Below are 18,723 nucleotides of genomic sequence, written 5' to 3' on the forward strand. Positions count from 1 at the left end.
AAATCCATCGCAAATGCGATGCCTCCCCTCCTAGCTAGTAGTCGCAAATGCGATGCAATCTTCACAATTCCCATCTCGCAAATGCGAGAGGTTGTTCGCAATTCCCAATATAGTAGAGGTCGGGGTTCACAATTGCGAACCCTGATCGCAATTCCCATAGCTGCAACCTACAATTTTTACACTTAGTCGAAAAACTCCTATTTTTCACACTCTTTCAAAACTAAAACACTCTTGGGCGATTTTTCAAAGACAACTCTTCTTCCAAATCGATTGTAAGTCAACTTCAACTCGTTTCCTTCAATCATTAATATTTTTTAACATGATTTCAACTCAAAATCAATGATTTTCATGAGGGAAATTGGGTGTTTTGGGTAGAACCTAGGTATCCAAAATGGGGATTTGGACCTCGATTTGAGGTCCGATTTCAAAATAAATTATATATTTGGGTTCGTGGGGGAATGTGTAATCGGGTTTTGGCTCGAACCTTGGGTTTTGACCATGTTGGCCCGGGGGTGATTTCTGACTTTTTGGGTAATACCTTGGAAAACTCATTTTCATGTATTGGAGTTGATTCATTTAGCGTTTATTGATGCAATTAAGTAACATGTGTCTAGATACAAAGGTATTGGTGGTGGAATCAAAGGGTAAAGCGATAATTGAGACGTGAATTGTGTTCGTTGCATCGAGGTAAGTGTTTGGTATAACCTTATCTTGAGGGATTAGGAGTCGAGTCCTATTTGCTATGTAGTATCTGTCGAGTACGATGTATAGGCATGGTAACGAGTATCTGTACGTTAGTGTCAAGTATGCCCGTGAGTCTTATATTGTGATTATTATGGCTTCATTGTATTATTCTTGCTTTGATGATGATTTCTATTGTTGGGCAAAGTTTGTGGAAGTAATTGTGACATTTGAGTATTGAGGAGCGTTGGCTCAAGTTGTACAATGAAATGTGAAAGTATAAGTGGAAATTGAACCTTTTAGAGCATTGGCTCAAAGTTGTGAAGTGAGTTGTGGAGTGAAAGTGAAAAAGAGAGAAGAATCATTATATTATCTCCCTTGCCGGGAATTTGTTGTTTTTGATGATTATCTCCCTAGCCAGGATGTTGATGCTTCTTTTGATATTATTCCCTTGCTGGGACTTGATTGTTGATCTATTGTTCCCTTGCCGGGATTCTTATTATAATTTCATTTATTCCTTTGCTCTATTATTTGTGATTGTTGTTTGGGTGAGGAAGTGTGTTAAAGCACGAAGGGTGATGTCGTGTATTGTTTTGGTGAGAGAGTGTTAAAGCACGAAGGGTGATGCCGTGTATGATTTGTGAGGAAAGAGTGTAAAGCAAGAAGGGTGATACCATGTCGTACGATGTACCATTCCATGACGATTATATTGATTATATGGTGAGGACGAGAGTAAAAGCACGAAGGATGAAGCCGTGCACATTTTCATTACTTGATTGCTTTGGTGAGGACGAGAGGTGATGTCGTGCACTTATTGATTCTGGTTCTTTGTTGATATCCGAGATATGTTGTTTCTTTCAATTACCTGTTGTTTTTCTATTATGAATTGATATTTCCCCCGCAGCATGCAACACTTTCCCCCCTCATATTTGACTATTTATTTTTGTTCTTCTTTTCCTCTGTATATAGTTGAATTGCACATGTTGTTTGGTAATCTGGTCCTAGCCTCGTCACTACTTCGCTAAGGTTAGGCTAGGCATACCAGCACATGGGGTCGGTTGTGCTGATACTACACTCTGCACTATGTGCAGATCCCGGAGCAGCTTTTGGACCGTAGATTGGGTGGCTACATTCAGTCCACGCGGAGATCCAAGGTAGACCTGCAAGCGTCCGCAGGCCCTAGCGTCTCCTCTATCCTTTATTTATTGTTTCATTTCTTTGATTCGGAAACAATGTATCTTTATTTTCAGACTCTGTATTTAGCACTCTTAGATCGTCTGTGGTACTGTGACACCAGTTCTGGGTGGTTAAGGCTTAAACAGTTGTATTAGTTACATGTTCAGATATTTTATTGCTTTTCTTACGCTTATTCTAAATTCATGTTGTTTACAAGTTATTGTTTTATAAATGTTAAAGTGTATAAAATAGGTAAAAAAAAGGTAATTTGTTCAATAATTGGCTTGCCTAGCTCACATCAGTAGGCGCCATCACGACTCCCGAGGGTGGAAAATCCGGGTTGTGACATATTGCTTAATATCTTAGGTCATATTTTGATGTAATTAAGATATCTAATTGTACATATCAACTTGTTGGTGATGTTGAGCTTTTTAATCAACATTGGAATGATAGAAGAGGATTGAAAGCTTATAATATTAATAAAGCGAAAGCGAGGTAAGTTGATTAAAACTTACTCTTCTCGAGGGACTTTCTCTAAAAGCATGTTTCAAGTTAATACTTAAGTTGTTTGCAAATGTGCTTTCGTATTTGTGGGGACAAACAAGTACGGATATCTTCATGTACTAAAATATTATGTTGCATATGTAGTGTCATGTCGTTTTGTAAAATTTTATTTTAAATCTTGTTGGCTAAATGACACTCAAGGTAAATGTTATAGTTTTTATCAAAACTTATGTATTGACAAGAGTATACATATTTGAGTGTTAAAGAAAAGTTTTCATGGAAAGTATTTCTTTTGGAAATTGATATGCAGAATAGCCCTTGTGGTATCTTTTAAAGATTTATGTTAAATTGCTAAAGGCTTTTGCATGTAAAAGGTTGTTTATTTAATTTTTATTCAAATGATTTAAATTTTATATTAATGCTATGATTTGATAAAAATAGATCCTTTGAAGCTACTATGCTATGAATCTATTTTTGAAATATCTAATGTTTTGGGAGTTACTTGTGTTCACCGAGATTGATTGTGTTCGTCATCATAAAATTACACGTGTCGGTGTAGGCGTAGATGGCCACTTTGTGGTATAGACTACGGCAGAGTGCTCTCCCTCGAGAGAGTACTATTTTGTGCTATTATTAGCATGGCTGAGTCGATTCGTACGGCACTACGATGAGACGACCTGATCAAGTAGGGTATATGATACTTGCCGCTAGGTACATAACCTAGTTGACCTTCTTATGTCGGTGATGGTATAGTACTCCCAGTGAAAGGTAAGGATGATTTTCTTATGTTTAGGCCTAAGGAGCCGAAAGTGATTTCAATGACTTAAAGCAAATAAAATGAATTTGTATGATTTTATCCAAAATCTTGAATTGGTGTAAGCATTTTAAAAGTTTATATTGTGGGTTATATTTCACATGGCTTTGGTTCAAAACGACAAGGGTCATGAATTGATAGAAATTCTTATCGTTTTATTTCAAATATTGGTGAATTATTTTTATAAAGTTTGTCCCAAGAACTTAAGTTAGAGAGAGTCTATGACACTTATTGAGTACCGTTGTGGTGTACTCAGCCCTTAGGGGGGCCTTGTAGGGACCTGCTGACTTTACATGTTTCAGGATGATGTATGATACATGGCATGCGGTCAGGCCAGAATGACTCTCTTTCCAAGGTATTATGAAGCACCATTTTTATCTTGTGGTAGCTATCATGTTCTTCCTTATTTTATTTTGTTGGAATTTCTCCAACCGTTGGTTCTATTCTTTGTTATAGAGGCTCCATAGATGGTTGTGAAAGGTTGTATAACGGGGTTGTACATAACATTCATGGAAGTATATTTATTTTACTTACTCTCATTGTTATTATCATGAAAGGGTGTCATGTGTGATTTTGAATTGGAAAATATTTTATCATTTAACTTAAAAATGTATATGGTTTTCGAGGAGCTTCCGCAGTTAAATTGGTTTTCATGCACATGATTTGGGTGCATCATATGGATTGGTTCACTCGGGTCGGATAGTGTGTCGGGCGCCGGTCACGTAGATGTGGGTCGTGACAACAGTAAAATAAAATATGACAGAATGACAGTCTATAGTCAAGTGAAGGAAAAGACAAGAGGAGATATGCCTCGAGACAATAAAAATATAAGCCCTAAATTCATATTCTCATTTCGAGAAATGAGTTGGTGAATCCAACGTGATTACCAGAAGAAAAAGTTAGACCACCGGAGTAGTAGAAATTAGTATGGGATAGTAAACAAGATTAAAAAAATCAAACATGAATTAGGGATCGAAAGAATTGGTAATAGTCGGCATCATGAGAATTACAGAGATCGTATTTCAACAATAATAGAATGGACAACAGACGAATAACCTTTAAAGGTCATTTAACAAGACGCTTATCTAAAGCAAGAACTGTGAGCAGAGTTAAGCTTAAGGGACTAAGTGTGCCAGTTACACTAGGTGTCATCGTAGTGCGTAAGATATTCAATTATCCTTGGCACATAAGGGTTACCACAAGGCGAGTAAGATGTCATTGAAGATGTAAAAAGACGCCAAAGATAATGAGGTAACTATGAAACAGAAAAGGAAGAATTCAGTAAAAAGGTGAAAGGAATGAGATTGCATTTATTTAGACCCTATAGATATGTTACAACTTTAGAACATTATACAAGCACGATGCCGGGGAGAGGCAGTAAGGGTTCCCGCACCAGATGATATTGATAAATGTTGTGAATGAACACTTGATACATAAGAAGCCACTACGAGAGGTAACTTAAGACAAAGGAAATAACCCAAGAAAGATTACACATAATATAGATATGAGAATGGACCAACGAGTAGTTAGTGGTTGATCGGGAGGAGTCTAGTTATGGCTAGACAAGAAGATACATATAAATCAACAGATCGTGCAAGATAAACGTAGTGAAACCCAACATAGAGAATTCAGTCTCGCAGATATAATGACATCGTCATCCTTGAGAAATATTCAGATAGGAGTTGGGATTGTTAAAGGTACCATATAAGTGTTATGAAAATAAAAGACGGTGCCACTGGGAAGACAGTCAAAAATTTCAGTTCAGAAGCAATCTTACGAGCACAAGGGCGCAGAGGTAAGTAAATAGGGATAATTATAGACGAGCAAGAACATCAAAAATTCCGTCAGGTATAGGATGTAATAAGCTCGCACCTTTACAAGAGTCAGAGGATCTCCCCTACGTACTACCACGAAAGACTAGCTGAGGAAATAAGGGAGAACGCTTCAACTTAAGCATAATAACTTGAAGAAGAAATGATCTTGTAACAACAATCTCACTAAAATATTGTAAACACTCCATAAAAAAGTGGCACCTATCGAGGCAAATGAACGGAAAGTAAAAATCAAAAGTGATATTTAAGATTATATGGGTTACAAGAAATTCCAGTATTCGTGGGCACTAAGATCATATGAAACATCGATCGACAATATGTTTACTCCTCTTATTTTTCAATATCGAGTAAATGTTGTGATTGTGTTATTTTTATATAATTTGATTGCTTATGAATATATCTCTAAACTTATATTGATATCCATTTCCATTCATCTTGAAGTAACGTAGAATTCATTAAAATATGTTCCAGTTAGTAAGCTTTAATATGAAATAAATTACTAAAACTTCAATAGTTTGGTGGTAAACTTCTCTTTTTCACTTAATTTGTTTTCAAATCACCATAATCCCTTGATTACTATTGTTACAATTGAATCTTTACACCCTTTTTATTATATATATAAAATATCCAAGTGTTGTGTTAAAAAAAAAAAAATCTTTACACCCTTCTTGTTAGTTCTGACGAAAAGAAATATGGGTAGTATTATTAGAGCAACTTCAAAAATAGAAGTAAAAAGAAATTATGAAATAAATCATTTAACACATTTAAGTACAACAATTGTTAGTTTCTTACGATTTCCAATTTACCCGCAACACGTGGTATGAAATGTGCATGGTTGCAATGTTTGGTAAGATCAGCGACCATTGAAAAATGAACATTGCTATAGAGGACATGAATAGAAAGAATTAAGGGAAAATGACGTTGTATAACCTCTTTTAAAATAATAGTTGAAAAAATATATAGTTTTTGTGTGTGTGTATATATATATATATATATATATATACACACATACATTCTATATGTTATATATAAAAATTATACAAATTTTATATATTTTTTTGGCTACCGAACGTAAATAATTTTTGACGCGGACTAAAAGTTAAAAAAAAAAACCAGAACTAACACTAAAGTTCTGGAATTTACTAGTCAATTACAGAACTTGGTTATAAGAAAAGGCTGCGCAATAAATTTCAAATTTCTCCAAGTTTGAGTTGAGTATGGACTATAAGATAGCTACATTAGCAAGAAGGGTTAAATTTTGAATAATTACCGACTAAGATGATTTCCTTTTTTTTTCATCAACTAAGATGATTTCATAACTCTTTAATATATAAACTACCAAGTACCTATATATTCAAACAAATTACATGCTAACTACGAACCAAAAAGATAGGATATAAAGATGACATCTACTTCATCTGAAATATTGTTTAGATAAACTTGACAGAAAATTACGCCCAATGACCTTAAAGTTGATGGTTTTGATTTTTGACCCGCTTGCCCCACAGGCAAATTTTTAATGTCAAAAGTCAAAAGTTTTGCCTATGGAGCAAGCGAGGAGCAACACTTGTTAAACTTAAAGTTCTGCCCATGAGACAAGAGGGGTTAAAAAATTAATAGTGACATCGTAGCGTCCTATTTGTGCAAATTACCCAAAACATGAGGTGTTCACTAACTTGTGGGCCTAGCTGTTTGGGCCTTAATAATTTGCCCAATGACGCAAAGACACTGCTCACTCAATATTGGACTTTTTTTCATGAATATGGACCATTCTCAAACTTGTTGGCTTGGCCCATTTTATATTACGAGATTAAATAAATAATTTTGCTTGTTGTTAAGAAGACACCGGCCATTCTTGTCCTAATGGTTGAGAGAGTCCTCTCAATTCCACTAGGTCAAGAGTTCAAGGCTGGTAGGAGAAGGAGAATGAGCAGAAGAAAAAGAGGTATTCTAAAATACCTCCTTTTGATTGTAAAAATTTGAAACTTGATTAAAATTTAATATTTATAAGATAATTAAAAATCAAACTAAACCAAAAAGATACAAAAAGCCTGCCAAAGGTCCTGATATCAGCCTTGCTGATCACCTATAAGATTACCTTGTTGGTTTACACGACACAAGATTAGAGAGAAAAATATGAAGACGAAGAGAAGCAACTTGACTTTACCTGTACTTTTTATATCGATAAACATTGAGTCTGATGCAAAAGATAATGTTAAAGAAAAGATCCAAGACAAAGAAGGTACTTCTCAAGACCCCCAGAAATAGACTTGAGGCATACAGCAGACTTTCAAAGTACAGCTTGCCAATATTGAAAGCAAATAGTTTAAATCGAAGCCTGGGCTACTGCCGAGCCAAACTGTATTTGCTGGTTGAACATACATACAGATGAAGACTTGAATAAACAAACTCCTTAACCTACATAGAACTAGGAACTGTACGAGGCACCATTGTTTAGAACCAAAAATCACTGTCGAATGGCTTATAAGTTCCTCAAGTGCTTGGCCAATTCGCCCTACAGAAAGAGAACAAACTAAACATCATAATATGAACGAACAGAGAAATGTTTCAAGTAAAAATCATTCACTTGTCACCATGCGAAAATGAAGATGCAAAATCTGATAAAGCCAATAGAGCGACTTCAAAACTTATGAGCTGGACACTCCTACCTGTTAGGAAGTTTTTTAGCCCATTTATAAAGCTTCTTCTTCCCTAAGAATTCGACTCTCCAAATATTAAGTAGGTCAAATATATGAAGTAATACTTTCCATGCAATGACCAGATGGACCAGGCTATTACAAAAGCAAAAGGGTGATATGGAAAAAACACAAAGAAAAAAGAAAAGGAAAAGGAAGATACATCCCCTGACGATGGTGTCTGATTCTGCAAAAGAATCAGCTAGAGAAGTGAATAAGCAATCCCTCTCCATAACTGAGCTGAGGAGACTAGACCATATCTAAAGATAATTTTTGGCTTGTTTTGAAGCTTCCCTAGGATTGTTTGTGGATGAGATTCCTATTCTAATTAGCGATAACAGGGTTAGGGTTCACTCATGTTCATTATCTAGCTTTCACCCTGCTCATGTTTTTTTAATCAACAAACAGTTTGTGATTAGAGAATCAAAGATAAAAGGTAAAGAATTAATTTAACTTTTGTTTTCTTTCTTCTAATATCCAAACTTCACAAAGCAAATTCTTCACTAGTCCTCTCAAATCACATGTCAAGAACCTCTCACATGGTTGAATCATAGCTTAATAGCCAAGGACGCGTCTTAAGTCACCTCTCTCTACTTTCTCTCTCTAGAAACTCCCCCGAGTTAGAAGGCTTAGGTTAGCATCAGACTAGCCAGCGGATCTTCCCCTGGCAACAGCTCTCATTCACCCTCTATTTCAGCTCTCTCCTGCAACTAGATTCAATAAGCTCTCTTCTGTCTAACTGTTGTCATATTAGATCTAGAGATAAAATGATCTTTTTGTTCAATCTTCCTGTTTATATGGTGATAAAATGATCGTTTTGTTCAATCTTCCTGTTTATACGGCTAGATTTTGAAGATTCTCATAGTTAAATGTTTTAGAAAAAGAAAAAGGTGGCCAACAAAGAGGATTTTTTCACCTCTCCTCTTTCATCATTTTGACCTTTTCGTATGTTCTGCAATGGAGTCTATAAATATTGTTTGTCTTTCCTATGACATCAATGACCAACAAGTAAAGCAAGTGGTTGGAGAACGACAATCCAGTCCATGGTCACCGCTTTTCAGTTCTCAAAGTTTCAAGACCTATGGGGCTTTTCCCAGGGGTAATTGAGCAGCTTATGGACAGGCTCACTGTTAGCAAATAAGTGGAGTCCCCCTTTAATAGCAATGAGGAAAGGAGAAAAAGGTAACTGGTATCTTTTTTTTTTTGCTCAAGGGTTTATAACTTTTTGGATCATTAGGTGGCAAAAGGGAAGACAATCATGGCGAGACTAAACTGAGCATCACGGTGCTTGAGAAGGAAAGGAAAAAGTAGGGAAATTCTTTGAGCGCAAGCTGTCCCCTCAAGAATTTTCAACCAGGAGAATTGTCATAGGATCTAACTGTCCATTTTGAGAAGTATTAAGGAACTCTAGAAGAATAGCCATCACTATAACATCTCTCATTTCAGTTTTTAAATTGAGTTTTAAATCAGTGTCAAGTTCGAGACAAGAAACTGTAAGAGCTTATCTAACAGGTTATCTTCCGTACCATTTTTTGTATCCCAAGAAGAAGGTAAAGAAGCTTAAACTCTAGATGCTTTCAACACTTTGCGTCCATCCCGTGTAGAACCATAGTATTTCATATAAAAAATAAAGAAAACACCACATAAAAGATTTTTAATTAATGCTTCATCTTAAGTACTGAAGAGCGAGAACCATAACTAATCCAACCAAAAAAAAGAAAAGGAAATAAGTACTAAAGAACCATACACTTTTTCAAGTAAAAGGTAACCTTGCAAAAGTAAAGCTGGATTATCTATTTAGATTTTCGAAATATTTAAAACTTCCTAAGTACATATTTTAACTCTTTTGATTTTTTTTCTTCTTATGACAATCAAACATTATTGAACATCTTGAAATCCGAAGCCAAAAATGATGCCTGCATTGATGCTGGTAACATATTATAGTACATAGACAACATCTACTTGAAACAAGCTAGAGAAATTAAAAGATAACTGTACCTCAAACTGATTCTTTAGATGATCAAGTTCCTTATCAAGATCGTTTATAGCCTGGTTATATGCCTGCATAGGTGAGGACTGGCTTGTTGTTTGAATCTACAAATCAAACAAAGCAATAGGTCAAATCCACAAGATCTAAGTGCATAAAAACAAAGAAGATTGCAGTAAAACATCATAGTATCCAACAGACAAATTAGAACCTAAAGAGATTCTATACAAATCCACAAGAAATACAGCGGAAACAATAATGCAGAAGACATGACTGCTTTGGCAGCAACCATTTCAGGACGTACACCCCTGAACAGGGAAAATATTCACAATTTTTTTCATTCTCAAAAAAAGAAAGATTCTATTCTTCCTACACTACGGAAGAAAATACAACCTTGGAATCTTATAACGCAGAAACTCTGAAAAATGAGTATATAGTGAAGACCTAACAAATCAAATAAGCTACTAACAAAAACTACAATAAAACTAACATATAAAAAACTCAACCACCAGGACTGCAAGACTAACAACCTATTATCTAATCACCAGACAACTAATTCCTACCATTCCATTAATATGCTTAAAATTAAACAAATAGTGGACAGCACACTGTAATAAATGGAGGTGGTTAATTCAGTAAGGTAACTGCTCTAGTCGCCCTCTAGCAAAAGAAGCAGTGGCATGTTATATAGTATGATTTGGCGTGGGAGGAAGTGATTTGCCCCGATTTTGTATGGTCTATCAGGAGCGGCTTTGCTGGTTGGCTCTAGTAGACTTCGTATGCAATAGGAGACAGTATATTGTTTTTTTTATAAATATAAGGATATTCTAGTGATTTTCTTTTTCTGTTTCCTTTGTATATTTCACCAGATTGTAGCTTTACAACTGTTTTACTCATCAGTGTTTATGTGAGTAATTCAAAAACCAACAAATCATTATTTTCGTTTGAGTTATGACCGACCTACAACGTTAAATCTTGTCTTGTCACATGTAATACATGATTTTTGTAGTCTATTCCACTGTCACCTACGACCCGCTCAAAATATTCCATTTAAATTTAACACCTCTTTTATTAATTGTTAAAGTCATATTCAAGGTGCAAGATAGCATAAGGAAAGTCTTGAAGCGTGAAAGCTTCTACAGGAATGAAGAAAAGGAGCCAAAGAATCTTTTTAACTGTCAATAATTGATTTTTTTTTGCTACTCACTTCTCAGTTTGAAATCTAAATTGGTCATTTCTGCAGAGGAATATCCACCGAAGCGATCAACTAGCTGGAAAACCATACACTAGCTATCTGCACTTAGCAAGCACTGAAAATGTAACCGTATTACTTTGCTTTCGGGGCACTGAAATTACCCTTCTAATTTACTATACTAAATGCATGACACATCTTTCCAGCTTCCATAGCTTTATTTTCCCATCCCAATCAATTCAGATTTTTCAACTACTCTTATAAGTAATAGGAACAGGTTTTATCTAGTGAATACAATCCTATCTTTCCCGTATTCATCCTTGTTTGTGAATACTCACTGCCCTTCTTTCTGTTACGTGCACCTTTAGAACATAACTAGCTTGACTCGTGCATCTTGCTATCCTTTGTGAGCAATACAACAAGCTACGACATTTCCTAGTTGCTCCAAGCCATCTTTTTTTTTTTTTTCGCACTCACAATTATCACATAAAAAAATATACACATTTGTCTTACTTTAAGGGGTTGTTTGGTTCAAAGAGAAGTTATGCAGGAATTAGGAATTAGTTTTTTTTTTTGAATTGGTAACTATTGTATATATTAAAAACATCAGTACATAGGTTGCACTGAAAACCAGATTTACATGGAGAGGATTAGTAGATGTTCTAATTCGAGACCTAGCAAGATCTTAGTATGTCTATGATTGTCAATGTATCTTCTATGTAAATCTGTTTGCACCAAAAACAAAAAAGAAGAATACAATTGAGTTTGATCTTCTGCACTGGATTGCTTCTATCTTCAAAACATCTATTGTTCCTTTCCCTCCAAACTGTCCACCAGATACAAGCCGGGACAGTCCTCCATCTATCTCTACTAGTTGCTTCAGCTCCAGCTTCTTCCCAGCTATAAAGGACATATTTAAGCCTGTATGGCATTTACCATGAAATACCCCTAAGACTAATAAAGATTTTCCATAGTTGGTCTGTAATCTTGCAATGTAGAAACAAATGTGTGACAGTTTCAGCATTTTCCCCTGGAATTAGTTATGTTGAGATTAATCTTTTGTTGAATGTTTAATCTACGGCAAAGGGCCAAATATACCCCTATACTTTAGAAAATGGCTTAAGAATACCCCTCGTTGTACTATTCGGCTATTTATGCCCCTGCCGTCATACTTTGGAACAAAAATACCCTTATTTTGGATGGAGTGCCACGTGGCAGCACCAGATTAAAATGACTTATTTCTTTTATTTTTTTACCCTATCCATTTAAAAGAAACCCACCACCTGACCCAAATTTCAAGAGTTGTGGGCTGTTTTCAAGAGTGTGGACTTTTTGCTGCAGTTGTATTCTTAGTTTTGGACTTGTTTTTTGCCGTTTTTAGTGTACCTTTATGGGGTTCAATGCGCTGAAATATGCAGCCTTGTTTGAATTGTGTTCTCCAGTATTTTAGTTATAGTTCTTAACTATTTTGTGTTGGTTTTAGTGAGATGAAAAAAGAGTTAATAGGTATTACAAAGAAGATACAAAATTACGTCCTTTTGTGTGATGTAGTTTTGGTACATTATGTAAGTGCGTTAGTCTTTGATTTCCAGTTTTACTTTTGGCTAATTATCCAGATTTGCATATATATGTTAGTTGCAGTTTTCCAATTTTATTTTTCTCGTACCTAGTCTATTTCTATTTAGAAAGCATGTTAGAGAAATTGACGTGCAAATTATTAGTTGGCCAATATTTATTTCCTTAGCATGGATTTGTTTTGGCTTTTCTTTTGGTTTTATTCTGTAAATACGTATCAGTTGAAATGGTTGTGAAATGCTAGAATAGAGATATGGAAACGTGCACAACAACCAGTCCACAACTCTTGAAATTTGGGTCCGGTAGTGGGTTTCTTTTAAAGGAATCGGGTAAAAAAAGAAATGAGTCATATTAATCCGGTGCTGCCACATGACATTCCATCCAAAATAAGGGTATTTTTTTCCAAAGTATGACGGCAGGGGCATAGATAGCCCAATAATATAACGAAGGATATTCTTAAACCATTTTCGAAAGTACATGGATATATTTGGCCCTTTGCCGTTTAATCTATGTATTGCTAATACCCGTATTGTTATTTCACATCCTATCCCACATAAAAAAATACATACCTTCCCGCATAATTTATACAAGTATTATTTATTTATGAGGGAAAACAAACTAGTAACCAAACAATGCGGAGTTTTATAGCGTGATTAATTCCCCATACCAACCAATCAAACGAGCACTTAAATGCATTGCAATTATACGAGCAAAAAAACACAAAAAAAAAAAAAAACTGAAGAAAGAGGCACAAACAAGAAAATATACAGGATTAATACTAACCCTGAGCAAGATTTTGTACTGAAGAGGATGAGGCAACTTGTAACCAGCAAATAATACATTCTCATCCCTATGCAGTTGCCTGTTATGTTCAAAATAATCATGTGAATATTACCAAAAAATCAGGGTCTTTACAATGGTGCAGGAATGTTCGAAGAAAAAAGAATGAAACTTTAACAGAAAAAGAGAAAAATGAGCAATTCAAGTTGTTTTTACTTACATGCGAAGAATGTTTCCGATAGTGTGTTCCTCTCTTTCAATGGTGAATGTTGCTGCATTTATGATCTTTGTGTCTCTCTCGTACGAAACCCTAATTAAATTTAAGAAAATCGTTAACCCATTGTTCAACTAACACACACTATAAAGTGAGAAAATAGAGTAGTTACTTCTTAACGCCCTCAGGAACGACAAATCGTTCGTAACGATCTGGAGCATTCATCTTTCTCTCCTATTCTTCTTCGTCTTCAACAAATACAATTCAATTTCAGCGGCATCTGAAAATGTGGGGAAACAACATGTTGGAGAAGCTAAAAAGTAAAATGACAAAAATGATCACTTATGTTTTGGAGTAAGTTAAAAATAGTCCCCTAAATATACGCTTGAATAATTTTGGTTCTTTAATTTTACCAAAAGTGAATTGTTTTGATACTCATTAAATATTTAACAAACTCTTACTGTTTTAGATTAAAAAAGTTTTAGCAATCGCGACTATTTTTATTTCTTTAAGTTAATAAAATAAAACATGTCACACTGGATATGTTAATTTATTGTTCGGAAAATTAATCAAGCACTAATGAAATACAAAAAAAACTAATTGGGAAATTTTTGTGTGTCATATTATTACATGGAGGAGGATGTATCAAAGAGACTTGGGTACAATTTTTATTTTATTTTTATCGATAAGGAAGCTTATATTAATAATAAAGTAAAAGACTTACATAGTTACTATATAGTTTCTAAGGACATTACTATTGTTCAAAACTACTAGGATGTTACAAACATTGGTACTTAAAAGTTTTGATCCAAAACAAAGACCTTGTCCTTTTCCAAAACAGCTTCAACAAAAAGAGGTGGACGAGCAAGGTAAAAACATCTATTAGGATTGAAGTTCTTGATAGCTTCCTTTGCTAGTCGATCTGCTACTGTATTGCCTTTCCTGAAGTTATGTCTGATCATTGGTATTTTTAACTGGTGCATCAATAACCTGCAATTAAGTAAAGTATTGTTAGTAAGGGCATTGTCTTCGTTAATCATTTATGAGGAATCCGATTCAATTTCTAATGTAGGGAATGACATATCCAAAGATATTTTAAGGCCTTGCTCCATTGCTAGTAACTCTGCCTGCAAAGGACATGTTGCATAACAAGATTTGTAAAATCCCATAATCCAATTGTCATTATTATTACGAAAGGCTCCTCTTATACCTGCATGTAAATTTGTCCTTTAAAAAGTACCATCAATATTAAGCTTGATAGTGGGGGGTTTTGACCAATGAATGTATATTTTGATTTTTGATTGTTGGAGGGAGGTTTTTCAATAAAGAAGTTATATTCCCATGATTGATAAAGAACTAGATTCACATTAAGATCTAGATCATGGTTGTTCACATTATTACTATTTCTATTTTCCCAAAGGTTCCAAATAGCAAAAGGAAAAATATTTATCCATTGACAATGTTGGTTACTGCCTTGTAGGTTAGAGTTCTTTAGGGTAATTAGCCAATGAGTATCATCATCAGTTTTTTCCAGAATTAATCCAAGATTTAACCAGAAACGAGTAGCTATAGGACAATTAATGAAGATATGAGTGGCATCTTCTGGCCCTTCTTTGCAAATGGGGCATTTGGTATCGATATTGATTTCAATATGGTGGAGGTATGATCTACATGGTATTTTATTGTGTATGCACTGCCAGATAAAGAACTTAATTTTATTAGGGCACTGTGATTCCAAATCCATTTGTAATCAGCTTCTTTTCTGGATTGATCGAGTAATTTTCTTGTAGGAGCTTATAACACGACTTAGAGGTAAACAAACCACTACTACTCATATCCCAAGTCATATAATTCTTACTACCATTTAAGTCGTTAGGGATAGGGGTGGCTTTAATTTGTTTTAATTAAGGAGCTGGGGAGATCAAAGGAGATTTTAAAAAAATCTCAGTTATCAACATTTATGAGGTATTGTAGAGTGATACTATAATCCGATAGGTGGTGGGGGCCTTCAATACTATTTCTAAGGCTAGGGGCATTGTGGATCCATCTAGAGATCCAAACATTAATGTTAGATTTTCTGCTAGGTTGCCACAAGGTCCCTTGCATGTAGATTTTTCAACCTTTTATTAGGGTTGCGAGATAAACGAAGAATTTATAGTGATTTTTTTGGGTATATTTACTAGAAATTAATTAAGCCTAAGGATTGTTCGGATAATTAATAAGTCTCCATGTTAGGCTAGCGAACATAACCATATTTTTTTTTGAAAGCTGAGTGGATCCCTAGCCCTCCTTCTAATTTATATTTAGTAACATCCTTCCAATTTACTAAGTGAAGCTTTTTCTTAGTATTAATGATACCCCATATGAAATCTGTTTGTATTTCATCTATTTGACTCAAGATTTTTTTAGGGAGCATGGTATATTGCATTAAATGAGAAGGTATGGAACCAAGACTGGAGGTTGCTAATGTTAACCTACCAACTATGTTTAGAAGATTAGATTTCCAGAGGGAGAGTTTATTACGCATTTTATCAATTACAAATTGAAAATCCTTGGGCTTTGGTTTTTGATTTAAAATGGAAAATCCAAGGCATTTTCAAAAGTTTAATTTTATATTGAATAAGTTTGCAAAATAAGAAGTAATATCTGGATGACATTTTTTTTGAGAAGACAAACCTGGATTTAGCAAAGTTAATAGACAAGCCAGTTTATTTTATAAACAGATTTAGGCAACACTTAATGCAGCTACTCGTTTTCTGATTAGCTTTACCAACTAGGGTTAGATCATACGCAAAGAATAGATGAGAGAAGGAGGATCCCCTAGGGCTAATTCTAACAAGATCCCAGAGCATGGTATCTATTTGATTTTCTATTATTCTAGACATAAGTTCCATACATAATATAAATATGTAAGGAGACATAGGATCTCTTTGACAAATTCCTCTACTAGGACTGAAGTACTTGGTCTTGGTTCTATTAACTAGAATTCCAATATGGCTTGATGCAATGCATAATAAGTTTGGAAATTTTTGGGGAAAGTTGAAGAAGATAAAGGTTTTATGGATAAAATCCCATTTCAATTTGTCAAACGCCTTCTCAAGGTCGATTTTCAATAACATATCATATTTTGAGCTATTAGAGATCCGCATATTGTTGATAAGTTCTTGAATAACGATAGCATTATCGCTAGCTCTCCTATTTTTTATAAAACTAGTTTGCGTTGGACTAATTAGGCTAGGAAGAAATTGTTTTAGTCTATTGACAATAAATTTGATAATATTGTAAGCCGTGTTACAAAGACCAATAGGCCTAAAGTTTTTTAGATCAGTAGCATTATTATTTTTGGGTATGAGGCATAAGTAAGTGTTATTAATACCCAAAGGAAAGGATTGAAATTCAAAAACCGTGTGACATAATTTAATAATAGAATCACCAACTATGTTCCAATACCTTTGATAAAAAAAAGAATGAATTCCATCCGGACCAGATGCCTTGAAGGGTTTAAATGAAAAAAATTGCATCTGTGATCTCTTCCAAAGCTAAAAGTTTATCCAAGATTTCTAAATCAATAACAGGAGCATTATTGTCTTGATTTTTAATAATAGACCTTGGTACAAGTTGAAGTTGGGGTATAAAATATGTATTGAGCCTTTTCAAGAGATTATACTTACCAATAATTGAACATATTTATATTATACGAATGCCTTTAGCAAAATATCGTTCGTCTTTTTTATCCTTTAAAATTAGTTTTCACAATAGACAAAATTGTAATTTAATTATTCTCCTAATATACAAGATTTTAAAATTAAATAAAATTTTGTTTATTAAATCTTTCCTTATTTGAACTATGTAGAAGCTCATAATATTTAGAAGTATTGAAATTTACTATAAATTAACAACTTTGACATTTCTAGATCCTTTTACCCATAAAAAATAACGTACTTCAAAATTAGAAAAAGAAAAAAATTAATTTGAATTAAACTATTCAAAATGCGTAGGAAGGAAATTGTATCTACTTTCGCCTTTGAAAGATGCTCGTTTCTGACAACCACGCAGCAGCCAAGGATCTCTAGCAAATTTTATTATCAATTTGATTCCTTTGAAATAATTTTTTAGAAAAAAAGTATCCTAAATGTAAATAAACAAGAAAATTATCTCTTTAAGAAGGAACAAAGTTGTCTTTAAAGTATTTAACAATTCCTAATTTATATAAAAAAGAAATATCTTGAGTATAATTACAATTTTTTCTAAAATAAATTATGAAATATACTTTGATTTACATGGTTAAATTCTAATATAAATAAAAAAGAAGGTAAAAGATACCCTAGAACTCCTACCATAAATAAATGAGAAAAATAGTTTTCAAGAAGGAATCAATTTGTCTTTAATTTCTAAAATCTAGGTAAATAAAAGAGAAAAATATCTTTTCAAGTAAGAAACGAACCATCCTTGCTTCTTTATAAAATTATAGTTAATGTGTCTTTATCTCCAAAAGTAAGAATATTATAACACAATATTTATTTATGGATGCACATATCTTTTTATAATGTTAATAGATCATAATACTCGTCAATGATGTACTATTTCATCAAAATATTATACATACAAAAATATAAAATTGTTTAATAATGAATAATAAATAAAACTATAGCATATTCATGTCTCCTTATATAATTGTGGTATCCTCTTTATTGTTCATTTTTTTAGAATAATACAAGCTTGTTACATTCACTTTAACCTTTTAAGTTGTTTCCTATAAAGAAATTTAGAGATTATTGCTAATACAAATTAACACATTGTGCTTATTTTGAGCTTGTAAACTAAATACAAAGCTCATGTATCGAAATCCAATAAAATATATCAGGACTTTGTGGGGCGACGTTTCTTTTCTTATAGAATTAGTTAAACAAAATTAACATTCATATTTTTAGGAAGTTAACAATTTCCTTTAGTTTAAATTCTATATCAAGATTAATAATATTTATGTGATTTTTATAAAAATTTTGATTGTAATATGGGTACCCGCGCAACGTGCGTACCCAAGACTCGTTTATTAATAATTACAAATGACTCCAAGGTAATAGCAAATGCGCAAAAGTTTGTTTAGTATATGCAAAAGTTTATTGTTAATTATACACAAATGAAATCCTTCTTAATGAGAAATCAATAAATCTTAGTGGCATGAGTACAATTTTCACTAATAAACAATTCGATTTTTGTTATTTTTCCCACAATCCTAATTTAAAAGAAGAAAAGTATGCGAAAAAGATGA

General features: G+C 33.7%; 1 protein-coding gene across 1 annotated transcript; it reads right to left on the minus strand.

The window, feature by feature from the left end:
• Positions 1-7,164: 7,164 nt before the first annotated feature.
• On the minus strand, positions 7,165-13,780 carry LOC107792672 (DNA-directed RNA polymerases II, IV and V subunit 11-like). The gene is made up of 5 exons (XM_016614909.2): positions 13,624-13,780; positions 13,458-13,547; positions 13,241-13,319; positions 9,702-9,797; positions 7,165-7,522 (listed from the first exon to the last, which is right to left on the minus strand). The coding sequence occupies exons 1-5, from the start codon at positions 13,674-13,676 to the stop codon at positions 7,490-7,492; spliced, it is 351 nt and encodes a 116-aa protein (XP_016470395.1). The 5' UTR covers positions 13,677-13,780; the 3' UTR covers positions 7,165-7,489.
• Positions 13,781-18,723: the final 4,943 nt, after the last annotated feature.

Source organism: Nicotiana tabacum, chromosome 10 (genome assembly GCF_000715075.1).
Source record: "Nicotiana tabacum cultivar K326 chromosome 10, ASM71507v2, whole genome shotgun sequence".
Lineage (NCBI taxonomy): Eukaryota > Viridiplantae > Streptophyta > Magnoliopsida > Solanales > Solanaceae > Nicotiana > Nicotiana tabacum.

Excerpts from the sequence above, each read along its gene's own strand:
- LOC107792672 (XM_016614909.2), bottom strand. The coding sequence starts at position 13,676 with ATGAATGCTCCAGATCGTTACGAACGATTTGTCGTTCCTGAGGGCGTT. Across the intron at positions 13,548-13,623 it reads GTTCCTGAGGGCGTTAAGAA|GGTTTCGTACGAGAGAGACA; the intron begins GTAACTACTCTA and ends AAATTTAATTAG. Across the intron at positions 9,798-13,240 it reads AGTACAAAATCTTGCTCAGG|ATTCAAACAACAAGCCAGTC; the intron begins GTTAGTATTAAT and ends TTTGATTTGTAG.